We start from the raw sequence: 26138 nt of genomic DNA, 5'->3' as shown, positions 1-26138 counted from the left end.
TAATACTTTGTTTTATAAATTCCCGAGTAGAGGTATTACATACTTTTCATTAGCTATAAATCCTATTTATCTATCGTAATTTTTTTGGCAGTGTTGTGCATAGTGATTAGTTATCTATCGCTGTGCTGCAAACCACCTCAAAATGTCATGGCTTAGACGTCTACAGTTTATTATCCCTGATGATTCTGTGCATATCTGCTGGTCTTGCCTGGAGTCCCTCCTGTGATGGTGTTCAGATTATGGCTGGAAGGTGCTTGGCGGTCCCAGTGGCCTCACTTACATGTTCAGAATTTTGATGCCACTGAAGTTGGGCCTGTCCTGTCATCATTCATCGTCTAGGTGGGCATCTGACTATGGCAAAGAGCACTATAAAAGGGAGTGTCCCAAGAGGACAAAAGCAGAAGATGCAGGCCTCTTCAGGCCCAGGCTCCAAAATCCACATGACGCAACTTCTGCCACGCTGTTGTTCAAAGCAAGCCACAAAGTCAGTCCACGTGTGAGGGGCTGGAAAAATTGTCCCCACCTCTTCATGGGAGAAGCAGCCACCCACATTACAGTACAAAAGGGCATGTGGGATCCATCTTTGGGAAAATGTGTTACAAAGGGCATATATTTTAATTCCATTTTCTGTCATTGAAAAATGGAAATGGAATTGATTTATGCATATTGATCTTATCTTCAACCACTTTGATAATTTATTAATTCTAATGGTTTATCTGTACATTTTTTTGAATTTTCTACATATAGAATCATGTCATTTGAAAAAGAAAAGACAACTTTTTTTCCAATCTTTATAACTTTTATTCCTCATCTCAGAGGAACTTTACAGTATTTCACAATGAAGAGTGATGTTTAATGCAGATTATTTGTAGTGATCGGTTAAGTCCCCTTCTATTTCCAGATTGCTGAGTTTCTTATTTTGTTAGTATTCTTTAAGATCATGAACAGATATTGAATTTTCTCCCTTCACTTTTCTTTTTTGAGATGACCGTATGAAAGAGCTCCTTTATGCTGTTAATAAGGTGACTCACCTTGATTGACTTTTGAATGTTCAGCCAGTTTGCTTTCCTGGATTGAATCAGCTTTCTCAATGCTGAATCTCTTGATTTTGTTTGTCAATGTTTTGTTCGGGGCTTTTGATTATATATTTGTGAGGGAGATTGGCCTTTTATCTTCATTTTTCAAAATGTCCTTGTCAGATTTTTATATTACGGTTATGATTTCTTATAAAACAAAATGGGAATAGTCCCTCTTTTTCTTTTCTGGACGCATTTATTTAAGACTGGTGTTATCTCTCGTTTAAGGGTTCAGTAGATTTCACTAGTGAAGTTTCCTGTGTTGGGTTTTTTGGGGATTTTTTTGAGGGAAAATTTGGAATTACAGATTCAGTAGTTCCCAGGACTATTAAAACTTGGTACATGTTTCTTGTATAGCTTCTGTTTGGTTATGTTTTCCTAGGAATTTGCCCATTTCATCTGTTTTCAAATGTATTGGGGAACGTTAACATTAATATTCTCTTATCCTTCTAATATCTACAGGGATGTATCTTCCTGTTGTTCATACTGTGTGAGAAAACCATGAGGCTGGTTCTGGGAGTGTTGAAAGAGGTTGGAACCAGTTGCTGCTGCCAGGGCAGGGGGTATTGCTAGGACCTTACTGACCAGAAGAGCAAGCAAACAGGAAGAAGCAAGTCCTACCCCTTACCCCACTTTTCAGGTTACCCCACTGCCCCTTATTAGAAGAACCCAACAGGAAGCTACCTAACAGAAGAAAAACAGCTTCAGAAATCCAACCCCAGCCTAAAAGAGCAGTGGATTTGGAACAGAGAGATCATAGTTTAATAAACAGCACACCCTCCCACTGAAATATTTTCAGTGTCCTCTTGACCTCACTTCACCTGGATGAGACCCTTAGAATCATTTTTCTTTACACTCCATCTCCTGCCTCCTCCTATTCCTGGGATATGCTGAGATTGTTTGGGTCTAGGCTCTTAACAAAATCTTCCTTCTACTTCAAGAATCCTTATGAACAACTGTAGTACAATTTACATTCACATTATCATTGTCCATTAAGATTTTAAAATAAATATTACAAGATTTGTTCTATTGCTTATTAAACTGTTTTCACCTCTCATGGGTCCTTTTTTGACTTGGTTCTTTGGTGAGAGTATACTGGAGTATTCTGAGAGAGGACACCTGGGACACCTGCTTCCCACTCTGCAAGTCCCATAATCTGCTCCTTTGTACTCACATAATAATAGCTTGCCCGGTAGAGAATTTTTGGATTACAAGTGAGAAATGGGATATTAGACTGATTGTTTCTAGAAACAAGTTAACTCTTTTTGTCTGGAAGCTTGTATGATTTTTCTGTTTTTGAAATTCAGAAATTTTAGCAGGATGGGTCTAAATTCTGCCTTTCCAGAGCCCTTTTAAATCTGAAGACTTGAGTTGCATTTCCTTTGATATAGTTTCTTTGCTTACTCTCTGTCATATGTTTTGTTTCCCCCAAACTTCTGTGATTTATATATTGCCTCCTGCTCTGCCCTTCATATCTTGATATTTCCCTTGTGATTGATTTTTATTCCATTAACTTTTGTCCTGTACCGTGTGACACATCTTTCACTTGAACCTTCTAAAATAGTGATTTGGTTTTCAGTGGGGACCATTCTCTTTTACAGTACCTCTACTAGAATTTTAAATTTAAAAACCAAGACATATCCTGTTGTAGAAGCATTTTCTTGTGCTCTAATAATATCTCCTTATGTGTTCTCATTATGTTTTTATTTGATAGTCTATTTTTGTTTCTTCTATTAGTTCTGCTCCGTAGTAGCCATCTGTTCTGGAATTTGGCTGTCTCCTTCTTTTAAACCAGTATGCTTCTTAGGTGTGCATGTGAGTTTGCTTTCCCTGCTCATTTTGCTAAGAGTTACCCCAATGCTGGTTTGGGCTCAGCGGGTGGCTGTGACAGGATCTCCTTTAAGGCCATGGTAGAGTAAGAGGAAGAGATGGAGGCAGGTAGGGTGGGACTGTTTTCCTTCTGTGGGGAAGGGAAAGTTGGGCTGGCAAACGACATTATCTCACTTTAGATATGGCAGGGGGAGGGGTCGGGATAGGGATGGTGTCCATTTTCAGAATCAGATAGAGCTAGATTGTCTTCAGGCCCACCCTGCAACTTCTCTTTCAATGGAGACAGCTGGGCAACACCTCAGGTAAGCCATACAGGCTCTCTGTCTCCTGCTCAGAAGCCCCCTGGGTTGCCCCCTCCAGCTTGGGATGGCTGCTTCTCACTCTGAGCTCTTCCAGAGATGCAGCCTTTCTCCATACTATCTTTGGTCTGTACAGTCTTACTGATTTTGGCTCTCTGTGCTAAGCATGTACCCTTATCAAAGGCCATGGGGAGCAATAGTAGGTCAACCTCTGGACACACCCCCACCCTAGGCATCATCAGTAGCCACAGGATGCAGAAGAACATGCAGCTGGCTGGCTGGCCTCACGCTCTCAGAGCTCAGCTGTCTCCTGGTCATCATCATATTAGGAACAGTTATAGGTGTGAAACAAGGCTAGATTTAGGGGTGCTGCATGAGTCCAGGCAACCAGATAGATTGACACTCCTGAAAACCTCCAGAGCCTCAGGTTATAATTTCCTGTCTTCTCTTTCCAAGAAAACTGGGGACCAAGTTTTTAGCATAGAGTAGGGCCTTAGGGGGTCAGGGACCAGCTATAGGCCAAGTGGTAAAGAACTGAAGATTCAGTCTCCTGGAGGATGGCCTTGGGAAGCTAAAATGCCAAGTCTATCGGGCAGGTAGAGAAATGACCTTGCTGGAAAGGGTGAATTGAGCAGTGGGAAGTTTATGATATCCTTTGAGGTTCTAGGGTATAGTGGGAGTAAACTCTTCAGTGGGGTACTCAAAAGGAACCACTGGCCGATGGGCATCACTCAAGCTAGGGTGATAGCCATGAAATAGGCGGATGCATCTATAGGACTGCCAAGCAAATTCTGCCTTGCTAACTTACAGACTCTAGATAGCTGGGCAAATCACAGATCTTCCCCCTTCGCAGGTCCTAGGTAAAAACCTAAATGTCTTTTTACCATGGAGAGGGAGGCTGACTGCCACTTGCGGTCTTGTACAACTACCTTCAGCAGCATTTCAAGCTGATATTCAAATGTCTATGGATCTCAGAGCTAGATGAAGGGGGTTGGCACATGGCCAGTGACTGGGAGCCCTGGCTTCACCAGGTAAAGTCTGAACAATCAACTGATATATTCTCTTTGTTGGGAGATGTCAGCTGGAATGCTTTGGGCTATAAGTGATATGAAACCCAATTCACAAAACCTTCAATGACAAAGGACATAAATTATCTCAAATAACAAGTTCAGAGGTGGGCTGCTCCAGAGTTGGTTCAGCAGCCTAAAGAAGTCATCCAAGAGCCACATTCTCTCCAGCTTTTCATTCTACCAGTTTCAATATTTTGATGTGTGGGTTTAGTTCTACTCATGGTCACAAGATGACTGCCACTGCTTGAGGCATTACATGCAGATATAAAATGTCTAGAAGAGGAGTTTTTTTCCTGTGAACCTCTTTTTGAGAGCCAGTAAACATTTCTCAGATGCGCCCCCCCACATACCACCAAAATATTCAATATCTCATTGGCTGAACTGGGTCACATGTCCACTCTTAAACCAGTCACTTGTTATGTGGGTTGTATAATTTATTTATAAGTTTAGAAAATATCACCCTTGAGTAAGATTAATCAAATGAACATGTGAATGGATGTTAATATTAAGTGGCAATTGAATTGGGCTGAATTTCTGTAATTTGCCTAATAATCACACCTGGGCACAAAGGATTAAACATAAGCATAACATATATGTCCACATGAATTACTGTGTGAAATTTCCCAATATATAGTTTTTAAATGTCCAGAGTAATAACCACACTGAATTAGGTAATTTGCTTAGAAATAAATGTGAAAGAAAAGAAAACATGCATGAGTAGTATGAATCACTTGGATAATTATAAACAATTGAGCAGCTCAAGAAAATTTCATAAGGACATTTTTAATGACTGTATCCTAGGAAGCGGTTAATTAGCTAACATTTGCTTTTCCCACACCACCTCTCTCAAACCTGTGGGATTAATAAAATCTGAATTAAAAAAAATTTAAAGAGTCATAGCTTCTCAAGAAAGATGCCCTGGTTTATCCAGCCAGATGATGGGATGTTGTTGCCAGCTGTAAGAGGCAGGAATCCTTCAGAAAACCGAGCTCCTCTGCCTCTCATGCATTTAGGGCTGTCCTTCCCACAGTGGCTTCCTGGTTGCAGGAAGCAACATTGCAGTCAAGCCAGCTGGGTCAGACATGTAAGTAGGCAGCAGGCTCCCCTCTGCTCTTTCTTCCTTTCCAAATGCATGTGATTCTCACTTATGTGTGGGGCTTTATTTCTTCCTTGAATCACTTTCTCAACCACAGCACTGATTGATAGATGTTTGCTGTTTAACATATTTGTATTTATAAGGTGGCCATTTTTCCTTCGCGTTAAAACGTGTGTTCTGTCTTACCCATTCTCTGTTTCTTCCTTCCCTGGGCCTTATCTGTGCCTCCTTTTGTCCAATTGAGACCAAACTTGTTTATTGCTCTGAATGCCATTCTTAATACTTTCTTTGTTTCAAGGCTTCTGAAAGCTCCACGTAACAGCCAAAACATCTCACGTATATGCAAGGAAAGCCTTAGAGAATAGGGGACTGAGTTTTCCTTTAATATGGAGTTTCTGAAGGTACCTTCTTAGAGAACTAGGAACTCTGTAACAAAAGAGGTGGCCAACTTCTTTATTTAGCAGGGTTGTCACATATGCCTTAAATGATTTACAAGTTTTCATGGAGATAGAGTAGCGATCAGTCTTTTAATGCTCTAAGACAAGTGAACGGAAGTAAGAGTTCTGGTTGAGCGCAGGCTTTGCTCATTTAAAAGTTTTCATACTAAGAAAGGCAACGATCATACCTTTTCATCCAGATGGGCGAGAGAAAGTCTGGGTAAGAGAAAGGGTTTCCCATGTACAAAGGACAGAGGATCTGACTTTCTTGTTCCCTCTAGGTAGAAAGATACTTTAGATCAATTCTTAGTCTTTGAAAATACTCACTTGACTATATGAATTGAAAAAACAATTGTTGTTAGTCGAAGAACATCTTTTTCTACCAGATGCGCAGCATTTCAAAAGATGTACTTGGAAATCTGGTCAGCCAAATGAGTGGACAGAACCCCAAGATCAATGAGGTGACATGTCTCACCTGAATCATGCTCACATTTCCAGATACTACTTTTTTCCTCTAGATTTTATTAAGTTTCATGATCCTAATATAGTCCTCATTGTTCCCAGTTGTCATAATTAAGAAACTGTGGGAACTAAATTCAATTCATTTAGTGGAATATAGCTTACTAAAGTAATGACATCCAAGTAAGAGAGACCATGTCAAACTTGGGCCCAATGAGGAGCAGATGTCTACCTAATGTTGTGTGTGACTTGCTTATTAATCCATTGTATGTGTCTGAACAGCTTTTTGAGGGAGGGTGGGTGTGTGGGAGGGGGTTGCTTTATTTTTTATTGCACTAGATCTTGCCTTCAGTTCAGCGTTGTATGAGGAAATAAAAAATGAGCCTGTAAAACAAAGATTTAGTTTAAAATCATATATCATAAATACACCTATACACACTTTTGCAGATGTTAACTGATTTTGCATTTTTGTAAATATCCTGCATTAAATTATACATATCACAGTACGCTTAATTGAGAAGCCATTTTCACAGTAAGGTTGATACATTTTGATATGGTAGATCTCTTTGCGATAACAGGTACTTGTTCTTGCTCGTGAGTGGGAAGAGGCAGTTCTGAAAGCATTGGATCATGATGCGTGCACAACTGACTTTATGGCCTATTTTTGATTTTTGCCCTTCTCTCAAGAATATCCAAGGGCCAAGCATCCCCCCAAAACCCCCCTTTGTCTGGTGTCTCTGTTGCAGGGTGGCAGGAAGCAGCAGGAACAAGCAGAGCCCCCATTTCCTCAAGATATTTGGCTGCTGTTAAAGATTCATTCCCAAGTTTTAAATGGAGACCTCCACTTGTCCTAGAAGTCACAGAATTGTGTCACTTCAAGAAAAATAGAGCCAAGTTAGGAAATTTATTGTTTTACCAGCAGATGCTCTGGGAAACTCAGGATGCTCCAGTATACTGACATCTAATAAACGAGGAACCAGCCGTTTCTTTAAATGTTACTTTCAGGAGGGGCTTCCTATTTCCTTTTCAACATGTGTGTATGATTTCTGATTTACAATTCTTTCACGTGTGTGTGTATGTGTGTATGTATTTTATTAAGGAGAGAGAGAGAGAATCTTAAGCAGGACCCATACCCAGTGCAGAGCCTGATGCGGGGCACGATCTCACAAACCTGAGATCATGACCTGAGCCCAAATCAAGAGTTAGACGCTTAACTGACTAAGCCACCCAGGTGCCCCTAGAATTCTCTCATGTATTAATAGTATTTTATAGCTGAAAGAGTTTGCCTAACTCAGCCCTGCCTTTCTGTAGGCGAAGAGACTAAGACCTAACCAGTGAGAGGTCTTTCAGGACCCAGAGGAAATTGATGGCAGAGGAAGGATGAAACTGTGTTCCATAAAACATGTAGCATAAGGATATTTGTTAGTTGCCCAAAATATAAACATCTTTGTGCTAATGGAAAAAAAATCATTATTTCAACAGTAGACTCTGCTGCGTTTTAGTTTAACTTTTTAATTAACAATTCTTTCTGTTGCTGTTGATCCAGAAAGTCTGGGCGCCCTAACTGCATGCATTTGATGGTTCTCATTACTGTTTTCTTAGTCTTCTTTTCTGTTTCATCTCATTATACTTCAGAAGGAGCAACTTATTCAAGATTCTTCAGCTTGGCCTTCTTCAGGTTCTTTTTAAAACAGGTTTATTAATACATAATATATAAAATTCACTTGTTTAAAGTATACAGTGTTTTTTAGCAGACCTCAGAGTTATGCCACCATCATTATCTAATTTTATCACATTTTCAATAACCCCAAAAAATCTCATACCCTTTAGCAGTCACTCCCCATTCCCCATGATAAAACTGTGTTCCACAGAAGCTGTACCATTTTACATTCCCACCAGCAATGTCTGAGGTTTCCAATCCCTCTGCCTCCTTGCTAACACTTGATATTATCTGCCTTTTTTGTTTAGAGCCATTCTGGAGCATGAAGTAGTATGCCATTACGGTTTTGATTTGCATTTCCCTAATGACTAATCATGTTGAACATCTTTTCATGTGATTAGCCATTCTTACATCTTTGGAGACATGTCTATTCAAATCTTTTGCCCAGTTTTACAATTGGATTTTTGTCTTCTTCAAGTTCCAAGAGTTGTTTACATGTTCTGCATATGTGTCCCTTATTAGATACATGATTTGCAGATAATTTCCCCAAGAATGTGTAGATTGCCTTCTCACTTTCTTGAGTATCCTGGACACACACAAGTTTTTAAGTTTGATGAAGTACAACTTATCAATCTTCTTGTTTATCATGTCTGCTTTTAATCTCTTATTTAAGAGGTCATTGACAAGCCCAAGGTCATGAAAATTCCCTCCTATGTTTCATTCTAAGAGTTTTATAGTTTTAATTCTTACATTTAGGTCCATGATCCACTTTGAGTTAATTCTGTATGTGGTATGAGGTCAGGGTCCAATTCATTCTTTTGCATGTGGATATCTATTATCCCAGCACCATCTGTTGTTACCCCCATTGAATTATCTTGGTCCCTTTAAAAAAAAATCTGTTAACCATAGATGCATGGATTTACTTTTGCACTCTCACTTCTGCTTCATTACTCTCTATGTGTATCAGTTTACCAGAGCTGCCATAACAAAAATACCACAGACTGGGTGGCTTAAACAACAGAAATTTATTTTCTAACAGTCTGGAGGCTAGAAGTCCAAGATCAAACTGTTGCTAAGTGTGGTTTCTCCTGAGCCTCTCTTCTTGACTTGCAGACAGCTGCCTTTTCACTGTGTCTTCACGTGGCCTTCTCTTTGTGTGCACACATCCCTGATGTTTCTTCCAGGGATGAAGAAGGACGGTGCCTTCTGAGAGCATCAGTCTTACTGGATTAGCAGCCCACCCTAAAGGTTTCATTTTAACTTACCCATTTAAAGAGCTTATTTCCAAATTCAGTCACATTCTGAGGTACTAGGGATTGGAACTTAAACTTATGAATTTGAGGAGGAGGGAGATACAATTCAGCCCATAACAATATGTCTGTGCTTGTGCCAGGACCACACAGCTTTGATTACCATAGTGTTGTAGTAAGTTTTGACATATTGTAGAAGTGTGAGGAAGTGTAAGTCCTCCAACTTTGTTTTTTTAAGTGTTTTGTCTATTCTCGGTTCCTTGAATTTCCTTACGAATTTCAGGATCAGCCTGTCAATTTCTGTAAAAAATGCAGCTGGAATTTTGATAGGGATTGTCTTCAATTCATTTTATATAGTTAGATTTCATTTGCTACTATTTTGATAAGGATTTTGCATCTGTATTCATAAGGGATGTTGGTTTGTAGTTTTCATGTAATGCCATTGTTTGGTTTTGGTGTCAAGATAATACTGGACTCAGAATGAGTTGGGAATTGGTTCTTCAGTTTTCTGAGTTTGTAAAGAGTTGGTTACTAACTCAGTCTTTATTTGTTGCAGGCCTATTTATATTTTCTATTTCTTTTAAAATCTGTGACTTTCTAGGAACTTTTCCATTTCACAAAATTTATCTAATTTATCTAATTTGTTGGTATATAGTTGTTTATTGCTCATAGCCTTCTCATAATTTTTTTTCAAGCTTGGTAGTGATATTCCCTCCTTCATTCCTGACTTTATTAATTTGGGTGTTCTTTCTTGGTCAGTGTAGCTCTTTGTCAATTTTACTGCTTATTTAAATTCTTGGATCACCTTTAATGAGCAGTTTTCTTATTTCACCTGTGCCAGGTTCTGCACTTCTCTTTCCTCTACAGATCATGCTTCTGGAGTTGCTGGTAAGTAGGCTGGCAAGTGATGAGAGGCCCAGAAGTTTCTGGCACAGCAGACTTCACTTTTATGAGCCACTGTGAATCAAAGAGCACACTGTTTACATGTCTCCTGAGGCACCATGAAGCAGCCTCTTGGAATCCAGGCTCAAAGGGACTGAAACTGCTCAAGGCCTCTCCCAACATCAAGGCCTGATAGCATTTGACCTGCAAGACTTCCTCTCAGGGTAATTAGCAGCCTGGCCAGGCTCTTGAAGGACTATCCTCAGAAAGAAGACAGCTGTAGTCTCTCTCAGAAGGGAGACATGGGTTTTTGCCAGCTGAATACCCATAAGTACCACATGATCCTGGGTCTTCCCAGGCCTTGGGAAGGGGCAGGCTTTCTCCTTACCAGGTACCTAAGCTCTCACTTGCATCTCAGGGAGGAAGATGACTTGTACACTCTCCTATGCAGATTTTGGAAAACCCATGGCCTTTGTGTCCTCTCCAGCCTTGAATGCATGCCTGCTTTAGTTGTTGATTTAGCTCAAGGGAGGGAACTAGGAAGGAGAGGGGATCAGAGACAAGGGGTCTGTGCATATCCACCATCTGCCCAGGATTCCTATAGCCATCCCTAGAGTACCTCTGAGTATTATTTGTTTTTCTGTTTATAATTGTTGTCTCCTTCAGGACCACCAGTTATGCATATATGTGAGGTTTTTCTTGTCTGCCTTCAGTATTTTCATATTTTTCTCATTCACTTCTTTTATTCTTAATCCATTTCAATTTGTTCAGTTTTCTCAAAAGAACTTACCTGTCTTTCCCCTCTTTATTAGCCTTGTCCATTCTCCTCCTTGATGCCCTTGCCCTGTGAGTATACCGCTGTTCTAGGCTAAAGTGAAACCTAGAAGAAAAGAATGAGGCTTCTGTTACCTTGAACGATGTGGCCTATGGGGAAATACTTCGTGTTAAATATGGAGAACACAGCTACTCTAGAATAACAAATACTTGAAAATATGTTCTAGGTTTTCTGAAATTTCTTTCTGCAGAGTAGCAGATGACTTTCTCCATCTCTTAGATCTCTGAGTTGGCTTCACCATGAGGCAGGCTATGCCCAAGCAAAGGCAAAGGTTGCTAGGCTTACATCACCACTCAGCGTGTTGGCTTGGAGAAAGAGAACATATGTGAACCTCTGAAAGGATGCTGACTGGACTTTTGAACCAGTCGCTGTGGCTGGCCTGCATCTCGTGCACTCAGGAAAGAAAGGTAGAGCCTTACCTAGGTCTCCTAGAGATGGGAAGAAGCAGTTCCTGAAAGGAAAAGATGCAGAACAAGAGGCAAAAACAAGCAAACAAATTTCTTGGCCACTATTGAGACCTTATGTGTTTGTAATTTTATTACTTAATACCTTAGTGATTTTCATAAATGAAAGGCCCTGCATAACTGGAAGGTTTGTATTCTTGAAAAGAGTTTGAGGTGTTTCTGGGCTAAATGGCTGCAGTGCTTGGAATGAGCTATCTCATCAAGCTACATCTCTCCACACTTCCACCGGCCAAGGAAAGCTCTGTTGCCACTTAAGGTATTCTTCCATGACGGACAAAGTGTTATCGAGAAGTCCTATTGTGTGATTTAACCTGTATGCATCTTTGTTACGAATGAGTGGACACAAGGGATTTTATTGCAACCATTAAAGTATCTGGATCCTTTCCTTCCTATCTACTCACCAAAATAGTATCTGCCTCCCGCACTCCAACTCCTTTGCTCACATGCTACACCCTGTCCCACTTTCTTTCACTGGAAAAGGCAGTGAAGCTGTTTGTATATGGTGGCTGCACGCTTTTATCATTGCTTTTCTCCCCAGAAAGCCCTTACCAGCTTTTTGCACTAGGCTGCTGACAGAAAAGTCAAAATCTTTCTCTGGTTCTGCAGGAAATACCAGGGAATGAAGAGGAGAATCCAGTAGATAATAAAGATGATTAGAGCTTGTTGGCAGTCATTTGCTACCAAGGAGATGAAATAAAGCAATTAATTACTCGGAGACTTCTAAAGAGCAAGGGGTAACTGGTAGGCATTTCTTTGTTCAATGCATCTGAAATCTTAGCTAGCTTAATTTTGCCTCAAATAATTTTTCCTTCTTTTTCCTTTTGGGTCTAGAAATAAAAGTACTGAGGTCATTAACATAAGCAGAAAATGTTTTTCTTTTTGAACCACTTGTCTTTACTACTTCACTGGCTGAGCAAAGTCACAAATGTCATATTCAAGTCACACTGAATTTACTGAAAATTTGAATGTGTATAACTGCTAGGGCATGGTGTCACTGTGAAGTTAAAATCATTGAGAGTGTATTTCCCATTTATCTCCCAGACAAGACAATCAACACTGAATTTCATTTTTAAAAGAAAATAATTTTAATAGCACCTTAATACGTTTCTTTCCAGACCTTTTCCTCATTTTTGTGTGCACAAGTGTTTCACTGCAGTAAACATCTTTCTACATACAGCTTTTTAGAGTCCTCAGATATGTTCCTTGACATAAACCCTGTGGAAAGAAGCAAACTGTAATCAACTACCCTGTCCCAGCCTTGTGCTAGGTACTTGGCAAACCTATCTCATTAGTTCCCCGATGTCTGGGTTATTATAGTAGTCCCCCCTTACCAGTGGTTTCACTTTTCGCTCTTTCAGTTACTCTTGGTCAGCCGTGGTCTGCAAGCAGATGATCCTCCTTCTGACATATTCTCAGGTCAATAATAGCCTAACGCTACATCACAGTGCCTGTGTCATTCACCTCACTTCATCTCATCATGTAGGCATTTTATCATCTCACATCATAAGAAGGGTGACATTTTGAGAGAGACCATATTTACACAATTTTAATTACATATGTTGTTATTAGTGTGCTATTTTATTATTGGTTATTGTTTTTAATTTCTTACTGTGCCTAACTGATAAATTTTATCATAGGTATATATGCATGTATTGGAAAAAACATAGTATATATAGGATTCAGTGCTATCTGCAGTTTCAGGCATCTATTGAGGGTCTTGGAACGTATCCCCTCTGGATAAGGAAAGACTACCGTAATCTCATTCTGTTGATTTGGAAACAGGAAGGAGTGTCAGTAGCTCCCCCAATGTCACAGTTTTCTAATCGAGGTCCATCTAACTCCATACCTTTGCTTTTTCAAGGACACCATATTTATGTTCTCTCTGCTTCAACATATGGTTAAGAGCAGTGTCTGGAGGCACAATGTCTTAATTCAGAACCAGATCCATCACTTATTTGCTGTAGGACTCCAAAACAGTTAATATTTTCCTCCGTGCCTCAGTTTCTTCCTTTGTGAGAAGAGAAACACAATAAACACACAGGTCTCATAGGGTTGTCGTGGTGATTAAATAAAGTAATACATGTAGACCACTTAGAACAGAGTCTGACCCAGTTACCTTTGTAATAACTGTCAGCTGTTGTTTGTATGTATTATTATTACTGTTAGTGTTGTTATTACCATCATCATCACAATAGTTTTTCCCCAAACACCCATGGCTTTCCATGTCCTTCTAAAATGGAGGGTGGTCTGGATGACTTCTCCATGCGATGCCTAAAGTTCATTCTAATACTATTATTATATGTCTGTATTTTCTCACCTGCATTCTCCTGGGCACAGTGTAGAAGAGGTGTTTTAACCAGTATCTTTTCTGACCTATTTTGAGTATGACAATCTGCTGAGTTAAGATGCTGCTGAAGGACACTGAAGATTTATACTGAAAATGTAGCCTAATTGTTGACAATGGTTTTCATCTCATTTTCCATTTCTCTGTTATCTGTTGGTTGCTGATTTCTTTCTCTTTCTTTCTTTCTTTCAACTCAGGGTAAAACTGATCCTACTGGAGGGAACTTTTGCTGAATTCTTGATTGCAGGAAATTTAACATAAGTCCAAATTTGTAAGGAAAATGAAGATGAATTTTTCTCATTGTAAAAAAAAAATGAATGCCTTGATGATATATTTGTTTTTCTTAGTAGGTTTTTGTCATTAAGATTGATGCTTGAGGATATATTGTTAGATCTTGTGTGGGACAGAAAGTTATTACTCATAGTTTACCAGATTTTAGCATACTTGCATCACAACATGGAATATCATTTTACATTTAGATTTGCAGTTCCAGTGCCATTATCAGATTGCATTTTCATATTGAATTACAAACAAAAATTTTATGTTACTAACACTTAATGAAATTTTAATAAGGTTGTGTTTTGATGCTATTATTCAAATAATGTGTTTTGAATTGCTTTCCTTTGAATATATTTGCATTAAAAAGGAACTCAATTTGATTTGGTTCTTTGAAGTTTTCCCACTTTCTGGGCAGCTTTAAAAAGACAAAGTAGGAAATTCAGTTTCTTCTCAGCAAGTCAGTAAATAGAAAAGGAACACATTTGCTAAGATCTGCAGAAGTAATGGTAGCAGACTGCAGATGGTTTGAGTTAATGAAATGACTCATGTTGGCTATTAAAGCTGCACAATTAAAAATATATATACAAAGTACGCACATCACAGATTATGAGGAATGATACCCCTGGGTTCTCCTTTCTTTCTCATTGAGCCCTAAGGCTAAGATATTAAAAATTAAGAAATTTAAGAGATTCACATTATTGCAGTTCTTGATCAGTGATGCCCAAAATTAAATGGGAATCTCTTGAGAGAGCACGTTTCTGTTTGTAGCATTCTTCTTAGCCATTTCTGCGAAAATTGTTGTGGGCCCAAGGCAGCAAGTTTTTTCCAAAAGTTAGAAGCAAGATGATCTCATTGTAACGTGCTTTATGTGGTGATTTTGTCCTGGTTGTCTAGCAGAGGGAGTTTAATGCATAGACTATAAATAGTGAAAGAGTGAAAACGTGTTAAACGGTCCTGCTTGCAAGGCAAGCCTGCTTTTACCAAACATTCGTTTTTAATAAACTCTTAGGGGCATTAGAGAAAGTAACTGGTGGTAAATGGTTATGAGGGCTTGAACCTGAGCCGAGGGGAGGGAGTGGCGCTGGCAAACCAAGTTAGGAGTCACCTGGGTCTTCTTTTACGTCGTTTTGCGTAGAAGGAAATGCTTTTACTTCACTTTCACGCTCTTACCTTCCTCACCTTCCTTTCCCACCTCACCTTCCTTTTCTCCCACATTTAGACGTCGAGTTCCCTCCACCTAAAAGTATTCGCGACTTTAATACTTAATACTCACTTTCTATAGTACTTGCCTGAGCCCGTGTGGTCCTGAACTTAGCCGCACACTTGCTTAGTTTTGGTTTCTGTTCTCTACTTGGGTGGTTTGGGGAGGACAACACTTTATAAGAACCACGGCTTAGTATTCCGCCGCTTTCCGCCAACGCGCCGCGGCCGGGCAGTCGCCCCCGACGCAACGCGCAGTCTCCGCCGACGCAGGCGCGGTCTCCGTGATGCAACGCGCGCCCCCTCTGGCCCCGCCCAAGGCCGCCCAGAAGTGCCGCGCGCCAACCCACAATTCCCGCTGCGCGCTGCGAACCTGCTGCCGCCGCTGCAGCTGCTGGTGCCGCCGCCGCCGCCCGTTACGGCTCCCGTCGCCGGGGACATGTTGCAGAAACCGAGGAGCCGGGGCCGCCCTAGCTCCCAGGCGGAGAGGGACTGGGGCCGCCGCGCCGCCGAGGAGGCCCCGAGCACCTCCCGCGGGGCTGGCAGCTCCCAGGAGGCCCGGAGCACAGCATCGCAGGGCGCCCGCCGGGCCGAGGCCTCCCCCGAGGTGGGGCCCAGGTCCCCGCAGCAGCTGGAGCTGAAGGTGGCCGAGCTGGTGCAGTTCTTGCTGATTAAGGACCAGAAGAAGATCCCGATCAAGCGCACTGACATACTGAAGCACGTCATCGGGGACTACAAGGACATCTTCCCTGATCTCCTTAAACTGGCTGCCGAGCGCCTCGAGTACGTCTTCGGGTACAAGCTGGTGGAACTGGAACCCAAAAGCAACACCTACATCCTGATCAACACCCTGGAACCGGTGGAGGAGGATGCCGAGGTGAGAGGCGATCAGGGCACTCCCACCACCGGTCTCCTGATGATTGTTTTAGGTCTCATCTTTATGAAGGGCAATACCATCAAGGAAACGGAGGTCTGGGACTTCCTGCGCCGCTTAGGGGTGTACCCCACAAAGAAGCATTTAGTTTTTGGGGACCCAAAGAAACTTATTACCGAAGAATTCGTGCGGCAGCGTTACCTGGAGTACCGGCGAATACCCCACACTGATCCTGTAGACTATGAATTACAGTGGGGCCCGCGAACCAACCTGGAAACCAGCAAGATGAAAGTTCTAAAGTTTGTGGCCAGAGTCCATAATCAAGACCCCAAAGACTGGCCAGCACAGTACTGTGAAGCTTTGGCAGATGAGGAGGCCAGAGCCAGACCTGAGACAGGTGGCCCAGCCCCCTCCTCTTGAAGTCTGAGGCAGATTCAGAGGGACTCCTGGGGAAGGTCAAAGGCACTGGGTGAAGGGGTAGGGGTGGGAGGGAGCATATTTCTGTAACGCTTAAATGTGTATGGCTTTAGGATGTGTTCTCAAAGTTCCATTCTCTTTTAATATTGTAAATTATTTGGTTCCAAGTTTTCACTTTTAAAAATACTAGGAGAGGATTTTTGTTTCGATCTGTTTTACCGTTGTATATTTTGGCATTAAAATTTTGCTAGCATTTATACAACTGGAAAACTTTGTACCATGATCTGGAACAGGTATTTTAAAAAGAACACATCGGTAAATTGCTTTGGCTCCAAGAAAATAAAAAGAAGTGGTTATTATCTGGTCTCTTAACTACCCCAGTTTGTAAGTTAAAATAAAAGCCTTTATAAATTAAAAATAAAAATGTAATTGTGTATATCCTTTTTTACCTTAAGACATCTATTTTATATTTATATGTTTTCTATGTATATAAGCATGCATCATCTAAGTAATGTACATATTGTATTTTCTCCGAATAGCAATTTTTTAAATATTCATAATTATCACTCAGCTCTGTGATTAACCATTTAGTGCCATTTAGTTTTTTTCTTTTTTTCCCCTTTTTTTGCTGCTATAGTTGTAATAAATAATGTGTCTTTGAAGCAATCCAGCATTGTGCATTTTTCAGTCATGGATCATGAGATACTAATTTCATGCCTCAAACCAGCATCTTAACATTTTTTTCTTGCTACATATTAAGGTAAACAGTGTTTTGTAGAAGTTGGCTTACTTTTATATGTGTGTGTGCATATTGGATCACGATCTAAAATAGAAAATATTTCTCACTGAGTACAAAAAAAGTGGATAAAACTGTTAGTTATTAACCATGCCTACTTGGTTCAGATCCTGGCCTCACGTAACTAGCTATATGAATTCAGGCAGGTTACTTGTATACAGATGTTTCCTCACCTGTAAAATGAGCTGATGATGCTTGTGCTGTGTGTGATAATGTGATAATTAGATTTTGGAAGTATATATAAAGTTCTTGGTACAATGCCTGGTGTGGAGGATTTCAGTTGTTAACTTTGTTCCTTAACTTTTTAAATTTGTTTTTTAATCTTGGTCTGGAGTAGTTAAGTGTTTTGTTGGGTTTTTTTGCTTTTCAGGTTTTCTCTCCTTATCTTCTAAATTACAGAGTAGGAGTTATTGGTTTAAAAGTTAAGTCCATATTCTACTAGCCTGAGTCTATTCTGTGGTGCTTGGAAAAACATAACTCATGGTGTATGGTGAGTGTAGCCCATATAAAGAAGAGTAGGACAGTTAGACAAAAGATCCCCCCTGGGCTTGAGAGCTAACTATAGTGAAAGGGTATGGGTTTTGAGGTTGTCTGACAAACGGAATTTGAATTAGGGCTCATGCTCTGTCAGCATGGTGATTCAGGGTAGATTTTAAGTTCTCTGAATTTCAATTTATCTGTAAGATGGGAAAAACAGTAACTATATCATAGTTTGTTACATGGATTAAATGAGTCCAAAGTAAAGAGCTCCCAGTCTCCCATTGTATTCCTCCATAGCCTCTGGCAAAATGCCGTTTATATTCAGAGATTCAACAAATAATTTATTCAGTGGGTGAATAAGCATAATTGTTTGAGAAGGTACTACAAATTGACCCTGAAATGAGATAATTTACTTTAGTTAAAAAAAAAAAAAAAGTGGATTTGATCAACCCTGGGCTAAATGCCTTCTAGAAGAGTCTACGGTGGGTTTGTAGTGGTATGGAAGAATGTGATAGGTTACTGTGTTTTATTTCATTCTCTTGAATTGAAATTTGCATTTATTTCATCAATGGAATATAATTGGTCCTTGAAGGCATTTCTTCTTGGTTTGCATTTTATTTCATTGTATAAATTACCTTGTGACTGAGCATCCTGCTTACTGGTCCCTTACCTCACTCACTGCTTTGCCTTCTGGAGCGTTTTAGCACTGGTGTTTTCATCTGTGTGGTGAAGATTATCACTACCCAGAACCCACGATCAGTTATGTCTGAGTCGATCTCTTCTCCCACTCCCACACTTTTCCATACAGATGTTAACAATTTACCTTTAATGAATTACCATTTTGTTTCTTTTTTTTTTTTTTTTTACTTTTTTGGAATTTTTATTTATTTATTTTAAGCAATCTCTACACCCAGCATGGGGTTTGCACTCACCATACTGAGATCAAGAGTCGCATGCTCTTCCTATTGAGCCTGCCAGGCGCCCCCAGATTTTAAAATGTAAGATACTATAGGCCAGATGAAGCCCTGTCTTTTCTTTTTACCCATCCCAGAGGTGTCAAGTTTGTGGATATCATTCCATTGTATGATTTAACACTCTTACACACACACACACACACGTGTGAACAATATATAGTATTGTATGAACAATATATATGAACAATATATAGCAGTATTTTGTGAGCTTTTATCGCTTCTATAGGGGGCATTATACTATACTTTTGCAACTTGCTGCTTTAACTCACCTTGTTTTTGATGTTTAGCCACAAAGGTCTGATTTATTCTTTATAGTTGTTTTTCATGTGGAGAAAAAGTAACACTTTGTTTATCCATTTCCTAGTGGTTGGACAGGTTCTTTCCAATTTTTTGCTCTTTGCCTGCGGTGTATAGTGACATGTGTGTTTCTCTAGCCAGAAATAAAGAGCAATCATGGGGCCTTGCCAAATTGCTCCTGAGTTTATGTTAAGTTACATTCTACCAACATTTTAAAGTTCTTTTTCGCTGACCCCCCCCCTTATGAAAATTAGGCCCTTCCAGCCCTACTGTGGGTATGTAGTGATAATTTATTAACTTGCACCTCTAGTTTACTAGGGACATTAAGTATCCTTTCTTTCCTTCTTTCTTTCTTTCTTTCTTTCTTTCTTTCTTTCTTTCTTTCTTTCTTCTGCCATCAAGTTTTATATCTGCTAGGCTTTTTCTATTTTTTATTGATTTGTAAGATTTCTTTATACGTTCTGCATTTTAATCCATTGTCTGTTATATCTAATGCAAATAGCTTGCCGCATTTCACTTTTTTTTTGGTCATGCAGATGATTTAGTTTTATTTTTTTATTTTATTTTTTTTTTTAAATGATTTTTTATTATATTATGTTAGTCACCATACAGTACATCCCCGGTTTCCGATGTAAGGCTCGATGATTCATTAGTTGTGTATAACACCCAGTGCACCATGCAATACGTGCCCTCCTTACTACCCATCACCGGTCTATCCCATTCCCCCACCCCCCTCCCCTCTGAAGTCCTCAGTTTGTTTCTCATAGTCCATAGTCTCTCATGTTTCATTCCCCCTTCTGATTACCCCCCCTTTCTTTATCCCTTTCTTCCCCTACCGATCATCCTAGTTCTTATGTTCCATAGATGAGAGAAATCATATGATAGTTGTCTTTCTCTGCTTGACTTATTTCACTTAGCATTATCTCCTCCAGTGCTGTCCATGTTGTAGCAAATGTTGAGAACTCGTTCTTTCTGATAGCTGAGTAATATTCCATTGTATATATGGACCACAACTTCTTAATCCAGTCATCTGTTGAAGGGCATCTCGGCTCCTTCCACGATTTAGCTATTGTGGACATTGCTGCTATGAACATTGGGGTGCATATGGCCCTTCTCTTCACTACGTCTGTATCTTTGGGGTAAATACCCAGTAGTGCAATGGCTGGATCATAGGGTAGCTCAATTTTTAACTTTTTAAGGGACCTCCACACTGTTTTCCAGAGTGGCTGTACCAACTTGCATTCCCACCAAGATGATTTAGTTTTAATGCATCAAAACCATCAGTGTTCTATATTTAAGGGCTATGCTTTTTGTGTAGTGCTTTAAAAAAAAGTTTCCCTAATCCTAATAACTGTTAAAAATTTTTGACTTTCACATCTATGTTTTTAATGTTTTTGTATATGATATGAGGTATGGATATAAATTTCATGTTTTTCCTATTTGGATTGCCTAGCACCAACTTCTCATAGTTTATCCACACTGATTTATAATACGGTTTCTATTATATGCAGTATCTCACATATAAATACATTTTGGCTGGGACTAAATTGATTTATTTGCTATCCCTTTGCCAATACCATGCTATTATAACTCTATAGCACCATAGTATAGGGTTTTTTCTCCTTTTCCAATTCTTATACCTTTTATTTTGCTCTTGACTCTTGCATTGGCTTGGAACTGCAATACATTCTTGAAAAGAAGTGTCAGCAGCAGGCCTCAAGGATGTTCCTGATTCCCTGTTCCTGATTTTAAAGGAATCATTTTTAAGGTTTTGTGTCAGCTGTGTTTGCTTTTAGTTTTTTTTCCCCATAAATATCTTTACTTGTATTTTTAAATTTCCCCCCTGTTCCTAGCTTGCTTAGAGATGTGTAGAAAAACTATGAATAGCTTTTTAAATTTGTATCATGTTCTTTATTAATTTGCTAATGTGATTACGTTTTTATTTTTACTCTGTAAATTCAGCATGCTTTTTAATGTAGTTTAGTGTAGTAACACTGATAGGTTTTTCTGATATCTAGCAATCCTGGGACAAATCCTCTTGATGATACATTTTAAAACATTTTTTTTAATTTGCTAAAAATTATAAATTTTGTATTTGGTAATGGAAATTAGCCTATAATTTTCCTATATTGCATTATTGGCTTTTTTTTTTTTTAATTTCTATCCATACTTACAGAAAAGTTGCAAGCACAGTGCAAGGAATTTTATCCCCCCGCCCCAGCTATTTGCATTAGTTACCATGTTTCTTTAGTCTCCTTCAGTCTGCAAACAGTTCCTTAGTCCTTCCTTGACTTTTTGATCTTGACACTTGAGGACTACAGGCTGTTACTTTGTAGAACATCTGCAGGTGGGGTTTGTCGCTCTTGCTTTATGATCACATTCGAATCATGCATCTTCGGCAGTTATACCATAGAAGTGATACTGTGTTTTCCTCTTTGGGTTCTATCAGTGGCAACAAAATTTCAATTTGTCCTGTTATTTGGTAGTTTTGATCAGTTTGATTAAAGAGGTTGTTTTTGTTTTTGTTTTTTGCCATTCCCCTCCACTGTAAAATTGTCTGCTTCCCTTTGTAATAAATGAGTAAGTCATGTGGAGACACTTTGAGACTTTGTAAATATTCTATTTCTCACCAAATTTTCGATTTATTCATTGTTTTTATCCGTGTAGACTCATGGGTTACAATCTTTTACTATCATTTCTTTTGATACTCAAATCATCCCTGATTTGGTCGGTGGGAATCTTCTTACGCTGACTTATGTGTCTTCAGCATGGTGCCATCATTCTGAGCACTTCCTGGATCAATTATCTACTGAAAACTCTGAGATTGCATTGATAACATCATTTCTGTTCTAATACCACAGTGTTCTAGTTTTCCTCCTCCATATATTTGTACCTATCTTCTCTCCAACAATGAGTAACTCAGATTCTATTATCCTTACAATGTTTATCTGATCAATCCCCCTATAAATAACCAGTCTCCTGTTGTGGCTGCCAACCCTCCCACATCGGATGCCCTTTGCTCCCCGGGTGCTGAGCTGACATCCCACAGGAACTGCCCTTCTGGGCATACACCCACCTCTCAGTGCTTGGGTCCAGCTCCCTCCTGGGCCCCTTGCCTTTCACTCCCCTCCCACATGTATCTTGCTCTGTTCCACTTCATGGCTTTGGCACTGAATGGCTCAGGAAACAGGAAACATTGTTCTATTCTCATAAATGAGTTAGGCTGCTTTTCTTTTGCCATATTATGTTTTTGAAGGTTTCAAAGAAATACACCTGTAAAAGGCTCTGGGCCTGATGTTTTTGGTGGGTGGATTTTTAACTACTGATTTTATTTCACTAATGGGATGTTCAAGTTCTCTTCAAATTACTTTTGGTCACTTGTATTTTTTAGAGTGTTTTCATCTATTTTCTGAGGTACTAAGTTTTCTTCATATTTTCCTTTGATTTAAAAATAATTAAAAAGAAACATCTTCACTTATATCCACTTTTGCATTCTCAGCACTATTCTGCTTTCATTTTTTTTTCGTATCCCCCTAGAGCCAGTTTTGCCAGGAGTTTTGGTTATCTGGGGTCCATTGATATTTCATACAAATTCTAGTGTTTTTAATATAATACGAATTCTTGGTTTATATTGGCACATAGCTTTACTTTTAGCATGTAAATAAAACATTGTCATTTATTCTGTAACTACGTAGAGAATTGTCAGTGTTGCAAGGATCCTATTATTATGAATACATGAAGAGAAAAATGGGATTTTTCATTATTTCATTCCTATTTATTTAACAGAGCAAATATTAAATTGAGTGGTCATTTCAGAGCTCTGTTTTAGTTTAGCCAGCCTTGGGATACTCCAGAGTTTCCAAATATCAGAATCCTGGTCTCTGGTTATAAATTGTCAAGCCCCAAGGGTAGTCAGAGGGGATACAGTGGGCTTCCATACACATGTGTAAATCTGTTTTATTTGTTTTGTTTTATATGGAAAGAAGCAGATTTGAGAAGGTGTAAGTGTTATGCCATATGAAGAAAGGACATACAAACCATCTAGAAGTAGTATAATGACACTGCTTGCAGACTGCCAAACAGGCTAATTTCTAAAGATGAGCTGGAAGTGAAACTTAAAGGAAAAAGCAGACCTTTCATGGGAACAGAACAACACAATGACTGTGTTTATTGGTGAATCTTTTTCTTTTCATGGTAGTTATCTCATTTTGTACCTTTTGTGAGCTTTTCTTTTTTTCTCACTGGGAAATAGCAAACCTACAGAAGTACCCTCTAAGACTTACTTGGCAATTTAGATTCTCATTTTAGGCATTTTTTTTTTAAAGTAGCAAATGTGTCATTGTTTCTTGCCCTTATATAGGAGATAATTATGGTTAAATGTAATCGACTGTGTTTTGTACTGTGTGGAGGCAGCAAACGCGGATTCCTAGGCTCCAATTCCTATCAGATAGTACTGTGTCTGTGAGAACTCTAGCCACCATTTAGTGGATTTTTTCACCCTGCATTGCCCTGCATTTGCATTTAGCCCATTATATACTCAGACCCCTTTACCTATCTCATTTACTAATATGTGATGTATTTTGTTTCACAAGATACACTTTACAGGACTAATTAGGTTTTATGGCTTCAAAAAATTTTCATTGTTGGACCAATAATCTGCCTGAATACTCAGATCCATGGTTAACAACTTAAATTTTCTGTCTTGGTCTCAGATCATTTTTCCCTATTCAAGGGCCAAAGTTCATGGAATCGAAGTGGGATTTAAGTTATTCTGCCACAAAATATCAATAGCTCTGTGGTCACCAAGAATGTGTGTTCATTGCTTACTTGGGATTGAACTGAAAGTTTTGGAAATCTAAATAGAAGAGTTTTCTATGGACTAGAATTGTATCTTGTCTACTTCCCCAAACTAATTTTATTCAGTACTAACACTTGGAATTGGGTTTAGGAGAGCCACGGCAGCAGTACTGATCTCTGAAGATGTAAAGACAAAGGACCTTTCCCAGGTCAAAGTCATTCCCTAAAATACACCAGATTGTGGGCAGAGTAGAGTCTGGGTGATTTTATTGGACCTTGACCAGAGAGGAGAGTCTGCATCTATCCATTTGGGCATCCACACCACTTTTTGTAGCATCTGGCTCGTGGTAGAGGCTCAAAATATGCTGAATGAGTTAATGAATGAATGGTCCATTAGTCCCTACTTGCACAGTCCTATTAATAAGAGCTGACATTTAGTCATCTTGTCCTCTGCTTGGCACATATGCAGGAAGTGTTTGATGAACTCCCAAGCTGATCTTCAGTGACATTGTTTCCTCCTCCGCGTTGCTTCTTGCAGATACTCATTTCCATTTTGATCATTGTGCAGCTGCTGCTTATGGATTTCTCCCTACAACCTCGTATTCATTCAGTAAACATTTTTCAACACCTCCTGTGGACCAGTCGCTGAGAATGCAGTTGTGGGCAAGATACACACGATCTCTGCTTCTACAGCAGAGAATCCAGCCTCATATACAGAGGTCAATGAAGGCCTTTCAGAAGAGGTCAATATCAGGTGATGGTTTAGGGGTGAGCAAGAATCAGGTGAAGGAACCAAGAGGGTAAAGCAGCATATTTTGGGAAAAGAAAATAACGTGAACAGAAACTTGAATTCCAGGAATTAAAAGATACTCACTATGGCTAGATGGTAGAGGGTGTGGCAGGAACAGCTGGAGACAGGCTGAGGAAATAGGCAAAGACCAGGCCAGCCATTTACAACGTTTGTTGGGCCTTGAAAATTCAAACCAAGGAGTTTTATTAAGGCAGGAAGATGCTACTGAAGGGTTTTGAGCAGAGAGTGACATCTTCCATTCATTCATTCACTCATTCAACAAATACGGATCAATTGCCTAGCTAGGCTCTTGTGGTCATCAGTGAATAAAACAGAGATCCCTGCTCTTGATAATCCATTTATATTTTAATAAGATTATTCTGGTTCCAGAGTCAAGGAATTCAAGCCTGGAGGCAGGAAGAACAAGCCATCCATGGAGACTCAGGTGATGATCATTGAAACTATAGAGTGGCACCAGAGGGGACGGCGAGATTTCTTATATAGAATTAACAGGACTTGCTGATTTATTAGGTGTAGTCAGAATGAGGGCAGGTGAGTCAAAAACACCTCATACCCCTAGTGGGAAATTAAGGAGGATGGTGATACCATTTCAGGAAGATTTTCCTGATTTTGATTTTCCATGCTAAATGAGTATGAGGAGACTCTGAGATGTCCAAGTGGAAATGTTGAACAGACAGTTGTTCATATAAAGGTAAAATAGGTCTGGGAGGGAGACAAAAATAAGAGTCATCAACATAAATGGAACCATACATCATGTTCCTAGGTAAGGTAACACAGAGGGGACTTACAGTATAAGAGCAGTATATGCGTGCTGTGGTTATTAGGGATGTTCACAAACCATCTGTTTCTTTCATTTCGGGGCATTTGGTAGGACTGTACTTCTCCATCCCTTTGGATGTTGAGTGTGGCCATGTGGCTTCTTTGGCCAGTGAAATGTGAATAGATACTGCATGTGACATCTCCAGCAGGAGCTATAAGTTCCATGGCAGGAACAATTATACGAGCATCACTGCAATGAAGCCTTCATTGGCTTGAGTGCCTAAGTGAACCGAGGGCAAAACCCACTTGACTTGGTTTGGCCATGTAACAGAAGCAAAAACTACACTTCCGTTGTGCTAGGCCTCTGAGATTTTAGAGTTATTTTTAACCTATCCTAGGCTCATTGGTCCAGAAAATAAAATAAAATATATCCACACTGGGAAGGAAGAAGTAACATCATCTCTGTTACAGATGACATGATCTTACATGTAGATCTCTATAAAGGTTCCATTAAAAAACTCAGAATTAATAAACGAATTCATCACAGTTGCAGGATACAAAATCAAAGCACAACAGTTGGTTGCATTTTTATATACTAACAATGAACAATCTGAAAAGGGAGTTAGGAAACAATTTCATTTACAATAACATGAAAAGAATTAAATACTATAACTTAACCAAATAGGTGAAAGACAGTACACTGAAAATGATAAAATGTTGCTGAAAAAAATTAAAGAATGCATAAATGCATG

At 39.5% G+C, this 26138-nt stretch overlaps 2 protein-coding genes across 3 annotated transcripts in view; both read left to right on the top strand.

Annotated features, from left to right (window-relative positions):
• The window catches only part of ENTREP2 (endosomal transmembrane epsin interactor 2), a 446783-nt gene that overhangs the window by 297383 nt on the left and 123262 nt on the right, over positions 1-26138 (top strand). The window lies entirely within an intron of this gene.
• Positions 15502-16831, top strand: NSMCE3 (NSE3 homolog, SMC5-SMC6 complex component). Its single transcript, XM_026510326.4, has one exon. It carries the CDS (start codon positions 15621-15623, stop codon positions 16473-16475), a length of 855 nt encoding a protein of 284 aa, XP_026366111.1. The 5' UTR covers positions 15502-15620; the 3' UTR covers positions 16476-16831.

The sequence above is a fragment of the Ursus arctos genome, unplaced genomic scaffold (assembly GCF_023065955.2).
Source record: "Ursus arctos isolate Adak ecotype North America unplaced genomic scaffold, UrsArc2.0 scaffold_28, whole genome shotgun sequence".
Classification (NCBI taxonomy): Eukaryota; Metazoa; Chordata; class Mammalia; order Carnivora; family Ursidae; genus Ursus; species Ursus arctos.
The sequence above is the reverse complement of the archived record's forward strand: the minus strand, read 5'-3'. Positions and strand labels throughout refer to the sequence as shown.